At 39.7% G+C, this 20,757-nt stretch overlaps 1 protein-coding gene across 5 annotated transcripts in view; it reads left to right on the top strand.

The window, feature by feature from the left end:
- The window catches only part of LOC134345314 (inactive N-acetylated-alpha-linked acidic dipeptidase-like protein 2), a 1,001,093-nt gene that overhangs the window by 826,310 nt on the left and 154,026 nt on the right, over nucleotides 1–20,757 (top strand). For all 5 annotated transcript variants that reach the window (XM_063045781.1, XM_063045779.1, XM_063045780.1 and 2 more), the window contains one exon: nucleotides 7,024–7,170. In XM_063045781.1, the coding sequence (XP_062901851.1) occupies nucleotides 7,024–7,170 (147 nt within the window). The remainder of the gene's footprint in view (nucleotides 1–7,023; nucleotides 7,171–20,757) is intronic.

Genomic DNA, 20,757 nt, shown 5'->3' with positions numbered 1-20,757 from the left:
TGTGTTTTGATGGAAAAGGCTCCAAATCTGAATGAAGAAATGTGTTTTCTGATCACCTGTGAACATCAGAGCTCTAATCCTAAGGCCATCATCTGTTTTTTGGACCCTTACCAGAGGAAATAGTTGTTCTCTCTTTATTCTATCAATACCATTAATCTCATTCAGCATGTCAATTGTTCACCTCTTTACCTTTCATAATGCTTCAAAGGGCATCGTATTTTCACATTTCTAAGGAGCATCACTTATTGAATTAAACCTTTGATGTCTTACTCGTCATACTGGTTGTCCTATCTTCCAAGGAAGGTCTATTTATCTATTAACTCTAATGATTTATTGAAGAGGAAAGTTAAAATCGCTGATGCACCCTTACAATTCCATATATAGTATATTAAGAATTCAATAACTGAGACCATTCTGTACAGTGCAATATGTGACAAAGAAGTGATAAATATTAAAATGTTATTTTTAGATCCACCACTGAGTAGTTAAAAAAATGGAAGATAACCAGTGCAAGCAGTTTGAAATTGTTTGAATGTTGGCTTTGTGATTTAATGGTTTTCTTACCATTAAATTCAATTTAATGCAGAGGTATCATAAATAAGAAATTAACCCCTCCCACTTTAAATGCAGGCCCTCTAGTGTTTACTCTATTTATGCCTCATAATATTATAAATCTCTGTCAGGTCCCTCTCAGCCTCTGCTGTTCTACAAAAAACAACTCAAGTCCAACCTCTCCTGACAGCATTTGCCCTCTAATTCAGGCAACATCCTAATAAACCTCTTCTGTACCCATTACAGAACCTCCGCATCCTTCCTTTGATAGGGGAGGGGGACCATAACCGAATGCAATACTCCAGATATGACCCAATCAGAGTTTTTATAAAGCTGCAACACATAACTTCCTGCCTCTTGAGCTCAGTGCCTCAACTAATAAAGGCAAGCGTGCCATTGACCTTCTTAACCACCCTATCAATTTGTGTAGCTGCGTACAGGGAACTGTAAAATTGGACTTGTTGATTCTTCTGCTCATCAACAGTGTTGAAGGGTCTTTCCCTTTACGATCTACTGCCTCTTTCCATTTGATCTGCCAAGGTGCAACACTTTATATTTTGCCGGGTTAAACTCCATCTGCCATTTCTTCACCCACACCTATTGCTGATCTACATCTCGCTGTATCCTTTGGCAATCTTCTACACAATCCACAACATCACCAATCTTTGTATCAGCTGTGAACTTACTATCCTGCCCATCCACATTTTCCTCCAGGTTATTAACCTGCATTATAAACAGCAGAGGTCCTGGTGCAGATCTCTGTAAAATACCACAAGTCATTGACCTCCAGCCAGATTTAGTCCCACTGACCACTTCTCTCTAATTTATTTGGGCAAGCTAATTCTGAATTCAAATGGCCAAGTCACCATGGACCCTAAGTCTTTCAATCTTCTGAATGAGCCTATCTTGATAACCCTATCAAATGGTTCAGTTGCATGGAATTGTAGATCAATACAGACCCCCTCTGTCCTTCTATTCCTTTACACCTCCTTATGAGCTACCATTCTTCATATTAGTCCTCTGCTGGTTTAACTTTCCAAAATGCATCACCCCCCACTTATCCATATTAAAATCCATTTGCTACACCTCAGCACACTTCCGTAACTGATCAAGAACCACCTTTCATCTATGATAACCTTTTTCACTATCAACAATGCCTTCTAATTTGATGTCATCTACAGACTTAGTGATGAAGCCTCGTGCATTCACTTTCTTAATCGAAATATTTTTTAAAAAAGCAAACAAAAGTTGTAGATGCTGGTACACTAAAGTAAAACTCAAAAATATTGGATGGAATATTGGTTATAATTTCAGGCAACATCTAAGAAAAATGGAGGGATAGAACAGAAATAACATTGCAGGTTGATGAACTGAGGCAGATTCCACTTACAGTCTAGTTACTGATCGTAGCCTGTATGGTCTCACAGAACAAGATAGATAGATAGATATACTTTATTAATCCCGAGGGAAATTTGGTTTCGTTACAGCCACACCAACCAAGAATAGAGCGTAAATATGGCAATACTAAAACCCCCAACAATCAAACACCAAAATGCAAACTATGCCAGATGGAAAATAAGTCCAGGACCAGTCTATTGGCTCAGGGTGTCTGACCCTCTACTGGAGGAGCTGCACGTTCGATGGCCACAGGCAGGAACGACCTCCCGCGCCCCCCCAGTGTTGTATCACAGTGGAATGTGGCTGAAGTCCAACAGTAAAAAGTTCAATATCCAGTCTGCAAACACGTTCCTCGATGGTAATATGCCCCAGATTGCACCATCTGTTGTTAACCAGGACAGTAAGCACCCAACTCCTTTACGCTTACCGCTCTCAGTGCACTTCCGGTCAGGCAGAACGGTTATTACCCACCGAACTCCTCTTTCCTCGACTTTGTGATCCCCCTCTGCATCCTCTGTGTGTTTTCCTCCGGATTTCAGCAAGGGTGTCCGCCGCTCTGCTCGCTAAACCGGCCGGCATTTGCTGGTCCGTGGAATACACAATGCGACCTTGCTTCTGTCCCGCGTATCGGGATGTAACCATTTCCAGCGCTTAAAAAAAAAACTCAAATAAAACTCAAACAAGCACAGCACTGAGGCTGATAAGGTATTGTGGCTCATATCACGAGGGAAAGATGTGGTTGGGGTACAGCAGCATCCAGCCCATTATCAAAAATGGCCATCACAATGCCAAAAATTACCAATTAGCTCTGTGTCCTACTTTGGAAAGAATCATTATTAAGTCAAATAAAGCAAGATTCAACATATGGAGAATAATTACAAAAAAGTCACAATTCAGTACGTTTTGAATCAGGCAAAGGCATTGTGGGAAGGTCAATGATTAATGTACAGAGACACTAAAGTTAATAACAAATGTCATCCCATAAATGTAAACCCTTTTAAGAATTTCTTAATGACTTAGAAAATAATGGACTGCCTGATAGAAGCAGACACAAAACAGACAAAGGAAATTTATTCTCAGGCTGAAAATTACAAATAACTAATTATTTACGAGAAAGAATATTGGAATGTCTCAATTCATCAGGAAGAGAAGAGTTGAGCAAAGGTATAACTATTTTAAAATCTCCAGATACTTGCCTCTATGTAAAATACTACAAGATACTGACAACTTGAATGAAGAACAAAAATTTCTGGAAGTACTAGGCAGAATCATGCATGTTTGTGGAGAGACACAAAGCTGTCATAGGCCATTCGTCCCAACTTCCGTACCAACCAAGTTACCTGTCAGTTAGTCCCAACTGCCTGTGTTTGGCCCATATACCTCTAAAACTTTCCTATCCATGGACCAGTCTAAATGTCTTTTAATGTCAATGATCAGAACACAGAGTACTAGAACTATTTTCTAAATAATTTAGATTAGATGTGTCTGAAATATCCACTTCTGCAAAAAATAAATTGCCTCCATTTTAGTCCTATTGATTAAAAAAACAAAGGCATTGTTATTATAAAGTGGGGGAGGGGCACAGGGACAGGGTGGATGGGTGGATTACCAGACACACCATTCCTTAGATAAGTGATTGAATCCTTTAAAGGTGGATTTGAGCACCTGAGTAACTCACAAAATAAAAGCAGATCCTAACAGTGGAGGTAGCCAAAATTAGTCCTACTTTACGAATTTATCTCAGCATTCCTCTCCACCATTGCTGATAATGCTATGTGGGCCTCTGATTAATGCTCAGCATTACATCCCATCCCACCGGGCCCAGGTCCAATTATTTTTCCAACCCTCAGAGCCTCATCTTATGATTCATGGTCCTCATGCAACCCTTCATAACATCCTCTCTCACCGTACAACCTGTGTCCTCTTCCCTTTCCATGATCCTTAACCTACTCATTATCTGTAGAACTACAACAGGGAAAGACTTGTGTACTGATGCCTTTAAGGCCTTGCAGAGTGCCACACTGATGCGTCATTTTAATGCAGAATAATTTCCAGCTAACAACCTCTTAACTTTGTTTGATGCGCACTAACATTTTAACAGTGCAATAAGTTAAACCAAGAGAACATCAAAGCTAGGTGCAAATTACAGGAAAAAAAATCAAGTATATTGTGGAACATACATCAAAGTTGCTGGTGAACGCAGCAGGCCAAGCAGCATCTATAGGAAGAGGCGCAGTCGACGTTTCAGGCCGAGACCCTTCGTCTGGACTAACTGAAGGAAGAGTTAGTCCTGACGAAGGGTCTCGGCCTGAAACGTCGACTGCGCCTCTTCCTATAGATGCTGCTTTGCCTGCTGCGTTCACCAGCAACTTTGATGTATGTTGCTTGAATTTCCAGCATCCGCAGAATTCCTGTTGTTTGCGTTTAAGTATATTGTGGAAACTGATTTGCATAACCGGGTCACTCACAAAAGCAGCTAAAAAGAGAGTTAAGATTATCTTCAGGTACATCATGACAATCTTCAACAGTTTAAGAGACTGGAACAAGTTGCCGATTCACAAGAAGTATGCATTCCAACAGGAAGAGTTTATTTTACAATTTAGTTTAAACACTATTCAATATTGATAAAATGAGCTTCTAAATATAAATGATCTGAGCTCCACTGTTGCGAAATTGAAGAGCAGCTCCTTAAAATCATTTTTTTCTCTTCTGTCAGTTCTGCTTGTAATAGATCTCATAAAGGTTATCAATAAGACATAGTTTATCATCAAACATCTTCAAGTTGGGACACAGCAAATAAGCGTATATTTGTAAAAATGAATTTTTAAATATGTTCAGCTTGTTGGAATTGAGTTTGTGAGCACCATCGAAAATTGAGAGGGTAACGAATTATCTCTGTTAATATCTAATTGGCCTGAAGGAGACTTTCCACTTCGGGAAATGTATGCTTTATAGATTTGCAATAGGAGTAAAATTCCTGCTTGCTCTCTTTTCCTACATATCATTCTCTAACAATGTATCAAAGTCAAACTTGAAAAGGATAGGGTATGCTTGATGGGAACAGTTTTGTTGCTCCGACTGCTACACATCTCAGATCACCTCGTGAATTTTGACTAAGTACAGGTATTTCAATATGCGGGTATCCATCTATGGAAATGAATTCTATTATCAGATCTGTACTAGTAGTGTACGTCTCCAACATTTTAGAGCGAATATAATAAAGTCCTTTCAATGTAAATGCATGAATAAAAAGTCTTAAAATCATGTCTGACATGGTTGTTGTAGTATGTGTTTGAAAGTTTCCAGATGCATTGAAACTGAGTAATGTGATACAGACACAGTTAATGCCTGTGCATAATTATTAAGGCCCAGATATTCTATCGGTTTTGAAGCTATTTGAATCAGCATTTCTCCAGTGAAATAAAATATCTGACAACTTTAGTTTTCAGAGTGATGGGAAAACAAATATAGCATTTCTAAATTCCAAGCATTCTTAAGACACATCTAAAACTCATGGAGGATTCCTATCTTGTTTAAGATTTCCAGATTACAAATGATTTCTAAAACACAAAGGATTTCCAAATCACGGGTACAATTCCTATAAGCTAAAATGGCATACCCACAAGCTGCAGATAAACCAGTCATTCATCGCAGAAAGCAAAAGCAGGCGAATGGATTCCAGTTCACCCTATGTTTCTATCATTCTTTTTGATGTTCCTCAACAAATCCTAAAAAGCTCTTCATTTATATACAAACGTAGTTTCTCTGCCGCTTGGATGACGTCACATGCGTGATATTTTTTTCAGATAGCTTTGAACGCATACGATCTAAAAGCTTCTTGAGACGAAGTTTCCAGGTACCCACAATTAATGCTCTGAAAATGATTCTCTTGAGTACACAACCCTCCCAACTATTAACAGATCTGCTATTTGATATGCTGTGACTTATGGTCTTACTACTTATAAGCCCGTGCCTGAATGTTAGAATCACAATCAGATTCTTCAGCCCACCATGTCCATGCTGACCACTGAGTACCTGTACTAATTCTACTTACCACTGTTGTTACATTGCTGACTATACCTCAGTGATTCATGTGTCTGTCCAGGAGCTTCTTAAATATTATGGAAGTACCCGCCTTCACCTTCTCAGACAATATGTTCCAGATTGCTCCCACCCTCTAGGTGAAAAACTTCTCCACACATTCCCTCTGAGTATTTTTCCTCCTCTTATGCACCCTTGGTTTTCAGGGGCATCTCCCATGAGTCAAAGATTATTACTATTTACCCTATCCGTGCGTCTCTTAATTTTTGCATACCTCTATCAAATCTCCCACAGCTTCCTCCAAGGGAAACAAACACCGCCTGTTCAATCTCTCCTCATAACTGAAACATTCCATCATGGTGAACTTCATCTTAGTAACATTCTGATGAATTTTCTCTGCATTCTCTCTCTCTTTAAATGCCCTTTTCCAACAGTGTGGCAGCTAGAGGCACGCTAAATAGATCACTTGTCTGGATTTTACTGCATGCATCCATACGATGACAAGTTCATTTTAAGAAAGGTTGTAACACTTGGTCAGACATTTGCTGCCTTGATGTCAAGGACAGTCACTCTCATCTCACCTTGCTTGGTACATTAAACAAAGGATATTTTGGTCTTTGTATTCATTTATATAATAATTTGCCTGTAGTGCCCCCTTGGATTAAAATGGAATGACTGCTACTTGGTAATAGGTTAGAGAATTTATAGCGCAATATGTTCGATGTTTTCTTATTCCTTGGTGTCATGGCACATTCTGAGTTTTTGTAATCATTAGAGAAAACAGCAGTTTTCATTCCCTGCGTAGTCTCAGATGATATATTGGTTTAATTCACAAATGGCCATCTATTTCTTCAAAAAAAAACCTTGGTGGGCTAGAGGGTCTGTCCTTCAGGGATTCAGAATTCATTGTTCCCTTTGAATTATTAACATAAAATTTGCAATTCCTCACACTTCTGTAATTTCTGCTTGCATTTACTGTTTGACAGATTCTAGCATTAAACTACATTCTCATTCTGCTGACTTATTTAACAGATATTTTCTTCAAATTGCACAAGTCAAGAACAGTGTTCAGAAAGAAAGGTCAACTCAATTCAGGTGGAAGGAAACAGTGATTTCTTCATAAATCATCTTGGAGTGCCAACTGTTCAATTTGCATATCAAGAGACAAGAGCATCATTGGTAAATATTCTTTTTTGTGTTTTGATTTGCACTGTTTGCTGTTTTGGAAGTCAGTTTATGCAATTTCACAATTTTGCTAAATGTGTTGCAGGAAATCAATTTTTTGTACAAGTGGCTGAGTTACGAAAAAGAACAAAAACATTTTATTACCTTAATATGTAATGAATATAGCTATATATTGGGGAACGAGCTGCAGTGTATTGTGAGAATTCTGTGCTTAAAGTTTAATGTTTTAATAACCAGTTAGCTGTCAATTGACAGAATTTGAATTGGGTTTGCTAATAGATTCATGCATTGGTTTAATATTGCATTGAATAAATGACACGTCGTTTTGCCTTTATAATCTCAATCAAGTTCCTTTTTATGATTCTGTTAATAGCTTTGCAACATCAAGGATGGGGTTTATAGCTTACCAAATCTCATTAGTCATGACACTGGGCCTGATTGTGCATGACCCAACCTGGACTCATCACCTGCTGTGCCAGTCGGTCTGCCTGGAAATTTTCCAGATGTACAAGGTCAAACAAGCCGCCTTCTATAAATAAGAAGTGTCCTATGAAGTAGAATATACCCTGAACACCCAATGGACTTTGGGAGCTTAATGCTGTCAAAAATCTTTGAGCTATTTTTAAAGATCTCTGATAACTTTATTTAAAGATTACGTGAATAGTTCTAGATCCTCTGCAACTGGATCCTAGACTTCCTGACTGGCAGACCTCAGTCAGTCCGAATTGGTAGCAGCATCTCCAACACCATCACACTGAGCACTGGGGACCCCCCAGGGCTGTGTGCTCAGTCCGCTGCTGTTCACTCTGGTGGCCCATGACTCTGCTGCAACGCACAGCTCGAACCACATCATCAAGTTTGCCGATGACACAACCATAGTGGGTCTCATCAGCAAGGATGATGAGTCACAATACAGAGAGGAGGTGCAGTGGCTAACGGACTGATGCAGAGCCAACAACCTGTCTCTGAATGTAAACAAAACAAAAGAGATGGTTGTTGACTTCAGGAGGACACAGAGCGACCACTCTCCGCTGAACATTGACAACTCCTCCGTAGAGATCGTTAAGAGCACCAAATTTCTTGGTGTTCACCTGGCAGAGAATCTCACCTGGTCCCTCAACACCAGCTCCATAGCAAAGAAAGCCCAGCAGCATCTCTACTTTCTGCGAAGGCTGAAAAAAGTCCATCTCCCACCACCCATCCTCACCACATTCTACAGAGGTTGTATTGAGAGCATCCTGAGCAGCTGCATCACTGCCTGGTTCGGAAATTGCACCATCTCGGATCGCAAGACCCTGCAGTGGATAGTGGAGTCAGCTGAGAAGATCATCAGGGTCTCTCTTCCCACCATCACAGACATTTACACCACACGCTGCATCCACAAAGCGAATAGCATTGCGAAGGACCTCATGCACTCCTCATATAAACTCTTCTCCCTCCTGCCATCTGGCAAAAGGCACCGAAGTATTCGGGCTGTCACGACCAGACTATGTAAAAGTTTCTTCCCCCAAGCCATCAGACTCTTCAATACCCAGAGCCTGGCTTGACACCAACCTACTGCCCTCTACTGTGCCCACTGTCCTGTTTATTATTTATTATTATTTATTGTAGTGCCTGCACTACTTTGTGCACTTTATGCAGTCCTGGAAACGTCTGTAGCCTAGTGTAGTTTTTGTGTTTTTTTTTCTTACGTAGTTTTTGTATTGTTTCATGTAGCACCATGGTCCTGGAAAACGTCTCATTTTTACTGTGTGCTGTACCAGCAGTTATGGTTGAAATGACAGTAAAAAGTGACGACTTGATAATGAAAAAGTAATATATTAACTACCTCAAAACAATTTTAAAATTTTCAATATACCTCCAACACAAAAAAAAACTTGTAATAGCTCAATCCCTCACCTGCATTTACTGTTTCTGACAAGGTTGGTGATTAGGCTGAGTGAGCTCAGAAGTCTGGGGCTCAGATAGCTGATGGTTTCCAATGCAACACCTGCTGTAGCCAGCATGGTTTAACCTACTGAGTTTAACTGTTGAATTTACTGTGTTTACTAATGTGTTTGGGGCAAAATCTTATTTGAAACTAATTTGTAGAGCTCTTCAGAAGCAGCCAGCACCAGTTCTCTCTTCACTGATATGAACCTCCAACCACATTTGGTGTCTACTTTCAGATACATTGAATCTTGTGTCCTCCTTTTAATATGGGTATAATTCAGAGTGGCGTAACAATGCAGAGAACTCATACATTTGGGGAGATTGGTTTGTTTGACTGGAGTTTATATTCACGTAAGTACACATGGAATGGCATACCACCAGGTCCAGATATGCTAAGGTATAAGGAATGGTTATTTGCTTCCATAAATGTTGAGCTGAAAGTCTTCTTCCGAAGAATCCCGAGATGTCAGTAATGAACCAGCAGCCTTTCTGACTATAGACAATTTGCAACATCCAGTCCTTTCAATTCATTCACAATATTCGCGCTCATGTGCACTTAAACAACGTTGTTAATTGATGTGGAAGTGCTGTCACAGCACTTTTCACACAGGGATCCTATTCATGTCACATTGTATTGCATTTGAAATGTTTCAGAAATGCTTCCATGTACAGGCGAATTCTCACTAAACGTTACAATAAACTTGCAGGGTGTACAGGGTCCGGTGACCCATCAACATCAAGTGTGCTGTTCAACTTATTGAAAAAAAAGGGTCAAACCTTAAATCAGTTTTGCTATCTCTGGAACATCATGTCAAGCTAGATTTAATTAAAGGTATCTTCAAACCTTTAAAATTTTTCAGCACCTCCTCTACTATAATGAGAACTATCCCCAAAACCTCCCCATTTACTTCATGCCTTTCTCCATGGTAAAAACAGCGGATAAGTGTTCATAAGAACTTACCCATCTCCTACAACTCCACACAAAAGTGTCTCCATTGGTCTTTGAGGAGCTATATTATCTCTCTAGGTACTCTTTTTTCACCGTCATCATCGTCAGGTGCCATGCCCAGTTTGAGCTTTGACTGCCATGGCCCACACACTCCTGTTTCGGGTCGAGTGGATCAATTCATTGGTATTCATTTCCAGTTCTCTGGCTGTTGTCTCCATCATCATTTGTCTTTGTCTTCCTCTTGCTTTCTTCCCTTCAATCTTTCCCATAATTACCATGCATTCTAACTCCTCTTTACTAATCACATGTCCAATGAAGTTACGTTGCCTTTTCATGATCTCATACATTATTTCTCTTTTTGTGCTTGCTCTGTTCATGACATCCTCGTTAGATATTCGTTTTGTGCATGATATTCTTTGCATTCTCCTCAAAGACCACATCTTTGCTGCTTGAATTCGTTTCCTCATGTTACTAGATATTGTCCAACATTCTGAGCCATATAACATAACTGGATAAACGTAACATTTCAGTACTCTGAGGCAGGTTGTCATGCCTAGTTTAGTGTTGGTCAGTATACTCTTCATTCTCGTAAAGGTGTCTTTTGCATCCCTATTCTTCTTTTGATGTCCATGTCGCACCTGCCATCTGATGTCACCCAGCTTCCTAAGTAGCAAAAGTTCCGTACTTGTTTTATGTCTTACCCGTTTATTCTCAGTCTGCAGATAGATTCTCCTTCTTTTTGGATATCACCATACATTCTGTCTGTTTGCAATTGATAGATAGAGCCGTTTTTGCACTTTCTTCAACAACTATATCGATTAAGTTTTGTAGTTCTTCCTCCGTACTTGCGATTAACACGGTGTCATCTGCATATCTGAAATTATTGGTGTTTTCACCACCAACTTTGATTCCCAAGATGTCTCTTATTTTTTATAATATTGTTTTGCTGTACACATTAAACACATCAGGGGAGTAAACACACCCTTGTCTAATGCCTCTCTTGATTTTCGTAAACTGACTCACTTCTCCATCTTTTCTTACAGCAGCAGTTTGTTCCCAGTACCTTCTGATTAGGCGGAGGTCTTACATAGGACCATAAGTTTAATGAGTCATATCACTAAGATACTTGTAAGAATTTTGATGACAAGAGCTAAAAGTAAAGTACAAGCTGAAATAGGTACAGAACAATGTGGTTTTGTGAAAGACAAAGTTACAAGAAACGTGATATTGATGTTAAGGATACTATCAGAACAAGCTACTCAAGTGCAAAAAGATTTGTTTGCTTTTTTATCGACTACACTCTTTTTTACTCAACATATTTAATATACTCCTGCTTTACCTCTTGAGTACTATACTCCAGCATCCTCTATACTCCTCCCCCAGTGATTCTCCTGACACCCGCTGCCTTTACCTGACCCATGCCTCCTCTGTTGCATGTCCAGGGCCTCAATATCCTGTTCATATAACAGGAAGATGCAGACTTGAGCCTCTTGCTTTCCTAATGTACCTTTGCCCACAAACAACCTGCACAAACCAACCAATTTTGTGGCCTTATGTCTCATACCATCAAAATATGCCTTGCTCCAGTTTAGAGGTGAAACATGTGGACAAATTCTGTCCCTTTCCATAACTATTTTGAAACTAATGGAATGATGGTCACTGCTCCCAAAGTGATCTCTCACTGTCACGTCAGTCATTTATACCACCCTGTTTTCCAAGAGTAGTAAGGCAGAGGAAACTTTACTGAATGCACTTAAGAAACTCCACCCTATAACAAAATCCGATCCTATGATAACCCTATGATTCTGACAACTCTCCATACTTGATAAAACTTATTTATTGCCCATTTCACGCTGGCGTTTAGGGCAGTAACAAAGGTCCTGCATCTCTGGTGGTGTTCAGGGCTTCCTTCCTCTTGGTTTTCACTACTGTCAGTCATACAAGACTCAGGAATACCATCACAGGTGTAAAAGTAATCTTCATTGCTGTTTCTGTAACTATTTTGTTACTTGTCAGGGTTATTTGCCCTAAGCTGAACCCCCAAACCTGGAGGACCAGTAGACCACTATTGGTCTGGCCTCTATCCTTTGACCTGTTTGGCATGAGTGACCCTACCAAGATTCAAAGCATAGAACCCTGACCTTCACCAAAATAGCTCTCCAGGTCATTCAGGCATGCAAGTCTCCAAACCCTACAACAAGGTTGTGGGCCTCTTTTAGGATATTGTATATACAATTCTGTATATTGCCCTTCTAGTTCTCATTGACTGTTTGGGAGTCTATAGTAGAATCACAACAATGTGATAATGCCTTTTTCCACCGATGAAGCATTATTGGAAGTCCTTCAGTAATTTCGTCTCTGACTACTGCTGTGACATTCCCCTTAATAAACAATACAACCCCGCTGCCCCAACTGTATCTATCTAAGACACCTGCACACCAGAATGTTAAGCTGCCAGTCCTGTCCTCCCCTATCCATGTTTCTATAATGGCTACAATATCCCCAGTCTCACATAGCTATCTAAGTCTTAAGTTCATCAACCTTCCCAGTCAGGTCTTTTGCATTGAAGTAAATACAATTTAAATCAATGTTTTGTTCTTGCTCCTTGTCATTCTTTTGCTTGTCATGCCTATTCAACTTGCTATCATTGGCTTCTGCATCACTCTCAGGTCTTTCATTTGCCTTCCTGGTACTTGGTATCCCATCCCTGCCAATCTAGTTTAAACCCACCCAAATGGCACTAGCAAATCTGCCTGCCTGGATATTATTCTCCCTCCAGTTCAGGTGCAGCCTGTTCCTCTTGCATAGTTCACTTTTGTCCCAGAAGAGATGGAAGTGGTTAAAATAAATCTGAATTGCTGCCCCCTACATGCATTTTACCACCATTTGGCACATACTCCTATTCTTACTCTCACTAGAATATAGGACTAGAGGTGAGTAGAGACTACTGCCCTCGAGTTCCTACTTTTCAACCTCTTCCCTCATTCCCCGTATTCACTAAGCAGAACCTGATCCTTGTGTTAGTTGTGCCAATGTGTATGATTTCTGGCTGAATGTCTCACCTCTTGAAAATGCTGTATATTTTGTCAAGGCAGATTATGTATGTTAGTGTATGGCAATAACAAATTCATAATTTTACCAACAAGAATAATGTTAGTACATTAAAAACAAAAATGTGCACTTACAAAACATAGAAACATAGAAAATAGGTGCAGGAGTAGGCCATTCGGCCCTTCGAGCCTGCACCGCCATTCAGTATGATCATGGCTGATCATCCAACTCAGAACCCTGTACCTGCCTTCTCTCCATACCCCCTGATCCCTTTAGCCACAAGGGCCATATCTAACTCCCTCTTAAATATAGCCAATGAACTGGCCTCAACTATTTCCTGTGGCAGAGAATTCCACAGATTCACCACTCTCTGTGTGAAGAGGTTTTTCCTAATCTCAGTCCTAAAAGGCTTCCCCTTTATCCTCAAACTGTGACCCCTCGTTCTGGACTTCCCCAACATTGGGAACAATCTTCCTGCATCTAGCCTGTCCAATCCCTTTAGGATTTTATACCTTTCAATAAGATGCCCCCTCAATCTTCTAAATTCCAACAAGTATAAGCCTAGTCGATCCAGTCTTTCATCATATGAAAGTCCTGCCATCCAGGAATCAATCTGGTGAACCTTCTTTGTACTCCCTCTATGGCAAGGATGTCTTTCCTCAGATTAGGGGACCAAAACTGCACACAATACTCCAGGTGTGGTCTCACCAAGGCCTTGTACAACTGCAGTAGTACCTCCCTGCTCCTGTACTCGAATCCTCTTGCTATGAATGCCAGCATACCATTCGCCTTTTTCACCGCCTGCTGTACCTGCATGCCACTTTCAATGACTGGTGTATAATGACACCCAGGTCTCGTTGCACCTCCCCTTTTCCTAATTGGCCACCATTCAGATAATAATCTGTTTTCCTGTTTTTGCCACCAAAGTAGATAACCTCACATTTATCCACATTAAGTTGCATCTGCCATGAATTTGCCCACTCACCTAACCTATCCAAGTCACCCTGCATCCTCTTAGCATCCTCCTCACAGCTAACACTGTCGCCCAGCTTCGTGTCATCCGCAAACTTGGAGATGCTGCATTTAATTCCCTCATCTAAGTCATTAATATATATTGTAAACAACTGGGGTCCCAGCACTGAGCCCTTGTGCTACCCCACTGGTCACTGCCTGCCATTCTGAAAAGGTCCCGTTTATTCCCACTCTTTGCTTCCTGTCTGCCAACCAGTTCTCTATCCACATCAATACCTTACCCCCAATACCGTGTGCTTTAAGTTTGCACACTAATCTCCTGTGTGGGACCTTGTCAAAAGCCTTTTGAAAATCCAAATATACCACATCCACTGGTTCTGCCCTATCCATTCTACTAGTTACATCCTCAAAAAATTCTATGAGATTCGTCAGACATGATTTTCCTTTCACAAATCCATGCTGACTTTGTCCGATGATTTCACTGCTTTCCAAATCACATCTTTGATAACTGACTCTAGCATTTTCCCCACCACCGATGTCAGGCTAACCGGTCTATGATTCCCTGATTTCTCTCTCCCTCCTTTTTTAAAAAGTGGGGTTACATTAGCCACCCTTCAATCCTCTGGAACTAGTCCAGAATCTAAAGAGTTTTGAAAAATTATCACTAATGCATCCACAATTTCTTGGGCTACTTCCTTATGCACTCTGGGATGCAGACCATCTGGCCTTGGGGATTTATCTGCCTTTAGTCCCTTCAACTTACCTAACACCACTTCCCTACTAAGATGTATTTCCCTCAGTTCCTCCATCTCACTGGACCCGCTGTCCCCTACTATTTCCAGAAGATTATTTATGTCCTCCTTAGTGAAGACAGAACCAAAGTAGTTATTCAATTGGTCTGCCATGTCTTTGCTCCCCATAATCAATTCACCTGTTTCTGTCTGTAGGGGACCTACATTTGTCTTAACCAATCTTTTTCTTTTCACATATCTACACTTATAAAGTGTTTCACAGGAACAAATATTAATACCAAAGTGTATTCATTACTTGGATATGTGATCAAAGCTTGAGTTAAAGATAGATTTTGCAGGAGGAGAGCGGATGGAGGAAGGCTAAGGGAGTGAATTCTTGAACCAACAGAGGTCAGTTTCAAGGATGCACGTGGGTCTCTGGGAGGTGTAATGGAGAAGGGAGAAGCAGGGGATGAGGAAGGGTTATGAGAATTATAGAACAAAAGTACAAGGCATCAGCTCTGGGTGTGATCATAAATGGGACGTGCATCTTTGGAATCAGGCAGCAAAGTTTTGCCAAAGGTTACGTTGATGTAAAGAATGTATAAGACTTCCTGAAAGTGCCAGTCCCATGTGAGGGTTTTGAGCAGCAGATTGACTAAGGTAGGATGGAGACAGGTGAAGTAACCAAGGTAGAAATAGGTGATCATGGTAATTAATGTTTGATGATTCAACTGTTCATTCAAGGATGTTGACATTTGAATATTGGCTTTACAGGTAGTTCTTTAAACCATCTTGCATTGACTCACAACTGAGGAGTTTTGAAAGTTGGATCTGCCCAGATCATCATTTAAAAAGAACTGTACTGGTTGAGTTCCTATAGTTTCTCCAGTTACTAGATGGTGCTTCTAGCACATTTCCAGGTGTATTCGGTGGCAAGACCAGTATTACAGTCATTATCTTGAGCGATTTTGCTCCAAGACTGCAGATAGGCACTAACTTCCAATAACTCCGCAACAACTCAATAAATGGCTTAGTTCAGCCTCTTTGTGCATTATTCACAGATTTGCCAGATTAGATGCAGTAGATTTGCAAGCCCACTGTTAATTATGAATGCACATAAAGCTTGAATGAGGTAAGTTATTTACACAGGATCTCATCATAGCAACATTGCACATACACAGAAAGTGGTGGCTTAATAAGATTTAGCACTTCTCACCTCAGATAGAAAATACGAGGCAGTTCTAATAATCAATGAGTCAAAATTGCACACAAATTGAACCAGATGGTGACCTCATAAAGACAGAAAATCGCCGTTAGTAGAAAAAAGAATGAAACTGAAAATGTCACTACCCTCAGAGGAACAGTGGAACAGATCTAGAGCAAGCACAACAATTATTAGCACCATTGAACAAGAGGGCTCGAGTCAATAAGCAGGATGGAACTGCTGAGACCATTTGATATTGATTATTCAGAAACCTTTACATAACAGAGAATAAGGTTTTAAAAAAAGGGAATAGAGCTTATGGCAGCTAATTTAATCCTGAGAGCAATGTTGCATTACAATTGCTTTCTGCATTTGCAGAGAGAACTGTTCTGACATGAAGTGGACAGGTTATTTAAGCGAAAGACTTATGAACGTGAGCCCAGTAAATGTTTCTTGCAATTGCAGTGTTATTTCAACAAATTATTTATTCTTGCCTTTGCCCTCATTCACTTTGGCCAGGGAATGGTTGTCCTTTTCTTCTTAAAGCCTCAGTGTATGCTTTGAATGTGAAAGCTGAGGACTAGGCAGGAGACTATGATCATCTAACAACTTGTATTGTAAGCCTGTCCATTGATCTTTTTAAGCCATTGCAGTGCAGTTTCAAGAATCTAATAATGTGTTCATTATATTCCTGACAGCTGTATGCATCCTGTGTATCACTGCCTTGCTGCTGCAGCTTGGGGCTTTCTCATTGGTGTCAAGGAGCCATCCTTGCAGTTTCTCATTGTATAATGGTGGCAATAACTTAAACAACATCATCTTAACTGCTCACCAGGAATAATCAGGATAGAGTGGTTTTGTTTTTATATTAGTAACCTTAAGTCATTAAAATGTTTTCATAACTTTCAAAAGTAATTTCTGCTCATTCTGTTATTAACTTTTCCCACTTTGATGCTATTTGATCTCAGTAAGTTCCTTTCTCTATTTCATATGATGTTATATTTTCCTTGCTGCCCCTTTCTTAATTTAAACATTGTAACATCTATTTTTTTTGTGATTTTGGAGGCTGAAAGGATTTTTGAAAAGTAGATATCCATTTTAAACAATGGTGACGTAGTGGCATCAGCACTGGACTTCGGGACAAAAGGTCCTGAGTTCGAATCCAGCCGGCTCCCCGCATGCTTCCCATCCATGCTGGGTTACGAGCTGGTGATCTCTTTGGAAACTCACCCGGCAGAAGGCAATGGCAAACCACTGCTGTAACTTGCCTTGTACGCAGTTCCCCACTACGTCAGAGAGGTGTGGAGGGAAATTGTACGCTAACCAGAGAAACTCTGGATGCGACGTACCTTTCCTTTCCAATATAGGATTAACTTACAGTATTACTATTCACTCAAAAGCCACGTATTTCTTTCTCAGCTCTGATGGATCACCTTGCCTATATTCAGTCCCAAGCCTATCCAAAGGAACCAGTTCTGCCTGTAGATGGCGCTGTGATAAAAGTTTTCAATGTCTCAGATACCACCACATGGAACCTGCTTTCTTCCTCAGGCTGATGCACATAACTGTTGTGAAAGTTCTTAAAGAGTTCAAACATTTTCCCCAATAATAGAGTTCCTTAACATTTTTAAAAAATACTAATTTGAGAAATAAATGAAAACATGAAAATGTTGACGTCAGGTGAAGTGTCAGAAAACTAAGTGATAGTTTTGTTAGCCACAGGTGAGGTATCAAAAGATGGGATGATGGCTCACGTTGTATCTTTATTCATGAAGGCCAGCTGGGATAAGCCACGAACTCTAAGCAGGTGAACTGCATGACAAGTGATGGGAAGGGATATTGAGGTACATGATTTATTTACATGTGGAAAAGCAAGGGCTGATTGGGAATTATTGGTATGGCTTTGTGAGTGTAAAGTAATGTCCTATAAATTTGACTTATGATTTTTGAAGAGATGACAACATACTAGATGGACCTCAGCATGGATTTTGACAAGGTCCCACATAGCAGGTGGTTTGGGATCGAGCGTGAGCTGGTAATTTGGATATAAAATTGGCTTAGTGGTAGGAGACTGAGCATTATAGCAGAGAGTTATTTTCTCAGAATAGACGCCTGTGACCAGAGTTGTGCTGCAGGAATCAGTCTGGTTTTTTTTTTGTTTGAAAAAGCTGTAGATGTGTTGTAAAACCTGTAATAAATGCAGGCAAATGATATAGTATGTAGGTAGCAGATGACACCAAAATTGGCAATATGGTAGACAGTGAAGAAGGATGTTAAAAGTTACCACAGAATATAGCCATATAACCATATAACCATATAACAATTACAGCACGGAAACAGGTCACCTTAGCCCTTCTAGTCCGTGCCGAACTCTTACTCTCACCTAGTCCCACCGACCTGCACTCAGCCCATAACCCTCCATTCCTTTTCTGTCCATATATCTATCCAATTTAACTTTAAATGACAACATCAAACCTGACTCAACCTCAACTCAAATTCAACCTCAACCTCGATCAATGTAGATCATTTGGGAAAATGGTCAAGGGAATAATGGATGAAATTTAACTCAAACAATCCTTTGTCAGCTATTGAGGCCTGAAGAGGAAAACTGTCAACTAATCCAAATTCTATTTCCTTCCATCTAGCCTTATATTCCCTATTACACCAATATAACAGAGGGGTTATCTGTGAGGCATAAAAATAATTTCTCAGGCAAGGAAGAACCATACCTCCTCTTTCCTTCCCTAACTGTAAAGTGTTATATCGAATTCTAGGTTTCCTTCCTTGCCAAATGAAGCGGGAAATCCATTTGTCCCATTCCCTGAATTGATTATCATCCACCTCCACTGGTAAAGTACGGAAAAGATATAATAACCGAGGAGGAATATTCATTTTTATAGTATTTATCCTTGAATTTAAACTTAAAAAGGGGATAAGATTCCATCTATGCATATCTGCTTTTATCTCTGAGATTAATGGCCCATAATTTACCTGTGACAGTGTTGAAAGATCCTTCGGCAGGGTTATTCCTAAATATTTTAATGATTTAGCTTCCCACTTAAGATCGTATGTATCCTGCAATTTTTTGGATCCCTGAGAACTCAAAAAGGAACATTTTATCGAATCTGGAATAAATGGATTGAATATATAACCCCAATGCGACCAGACTTTAGATGACTCTCCTAATGATTTATACTGCTCTTCTCATCAACACAGTAATATTGCTAACGTAAGCACCCCTAGTCTAAATGTTTGTTGTTGTTTTTTTTTGGAAAATAGAGAATTAACACAAGTAAAGGGAAAGATTTGGGAAAGGGATAAAAAAAATGAAAAAATTAAGTAAATAAGTACATAGGGATTGGATAATTATGTCTGCGGGCAGGAACAAGCACGAACAAATTGGGATATAAACACCTACAATGGTTGGTATATAGGCTTGTATGCAACATTTTGGACCAGTGGAAATGGTCCAGAAGGGTTGTATGGAAACTATTATTACCATTTTTCTTAACAACTAATTTCATTACCTAGCCTAATAGGTTAGATTTACCACAGTACATAATTATCTATTTAAATGTTTATTTTGCTTTTATATCATCTCAATGTGTACTTAAGAATGTATAAATAATTGTAGTTTTATACATATAAAAAAATGGAAAAGGTTATATGTGTGAAAAAAGTACATGATAATTGTGAACTCCTTATCCAAATAAAAATAAAATTAAAAAAAAAGAAATTTAACTCAAACAAGTACAGAGTGAGGTATTTTTAGAGATTAAACCAGGATGAACTGAGAATGACAAGGCCTTGAAGAGTACTGTTGAACAAGAGACCTTGGGGTACAAGTACATAGTTCTCAGAAAGTAGCCGTACATATTAACATGGTGAGGAAGGTGTATGGTGTGCTTACTTTATTGCGTGAAGCATTGAATTGAAACAGTTGTACAAAACTGTTGCTTAGGCTACACTAACAGCATTATGCAGAGCTCTGGGCTCCACACTGTAGGAAGGATGTGATTAAGCTTGATGGAGTACACAAAAGATTCACTAGGGTGTTGCCTGAGTTAGAAAGCTTGAGTTATCAGGAAAGGTTGGATAGGCTGAGTCTGTTTGCTCTAGAGCAGGGGTTCTCAAGGTCGGATCCATAGACCCCTTGCTCAATGGTGTTGGTCCATGGAATAAAAAGGTTGGGAACCCTTCCTCTAGAGCAAATAAGTCTGAGAAGTAATAGGACAAAGGTTTAACAAATTATGAAATATATAGATAGAGTACATACCCAGTGTCTATTTCCCATAGTAGTGCTATCTAAAATGAGAGAACAAAGGTTTAATGTGAGACCACAGAGATTTTAAAGAGGGTTTGAGGGGTAAATATTTCACACAAAGAGTTGTTAGTATCTTCAGTGAGCTGCCAAAGGATGTAGGAACAGTAACAACACAAGAGTTTTCTAGGCAGATACTTGAATAAGCAAGCTATTGAAGGATATAGAATTAAGGTAAGTAAGTGGAATTAGTGTAGACTGGCATGCTGATTGGCACAGATGTGGTGCGCCAAAGCATTTGATTCTATGCTATATGACTCTATGGCTATTTTTTAGACTCCTTAGCAACAAAAATGAAACTGTAGATGTGCTGGAAACGTGAAATAAATGCTGTTAAGTGCTGGAAAAGCTTAGAACTCTGGGCAGAATCTGTGGAGAGAGAAAAACAGAATATTTCCGATATCTGATTTTTATCAGA

The sequence above is a fragment of the Mobula hypostoma genome, chromosome 4 (genome assembly GCF_963921235.1).
Source record: "Mobula hypostoma chromosome 4, sMobHyp1.1, whole genome shotgun sequence".
In the NCBI taxonomy this organism is placed as follows: Eukaryota; Metazoa; Chordata; class Chondrichthyes; order Myliobatiformes; family Myliobatidae; genus Mobula; species Mobula hypostoma.
The sequence above is the reverse complement of the archived record's forward strand: the minus strand, read 5'-3'. Positions and strand labels throughout refer to the sequence as shown.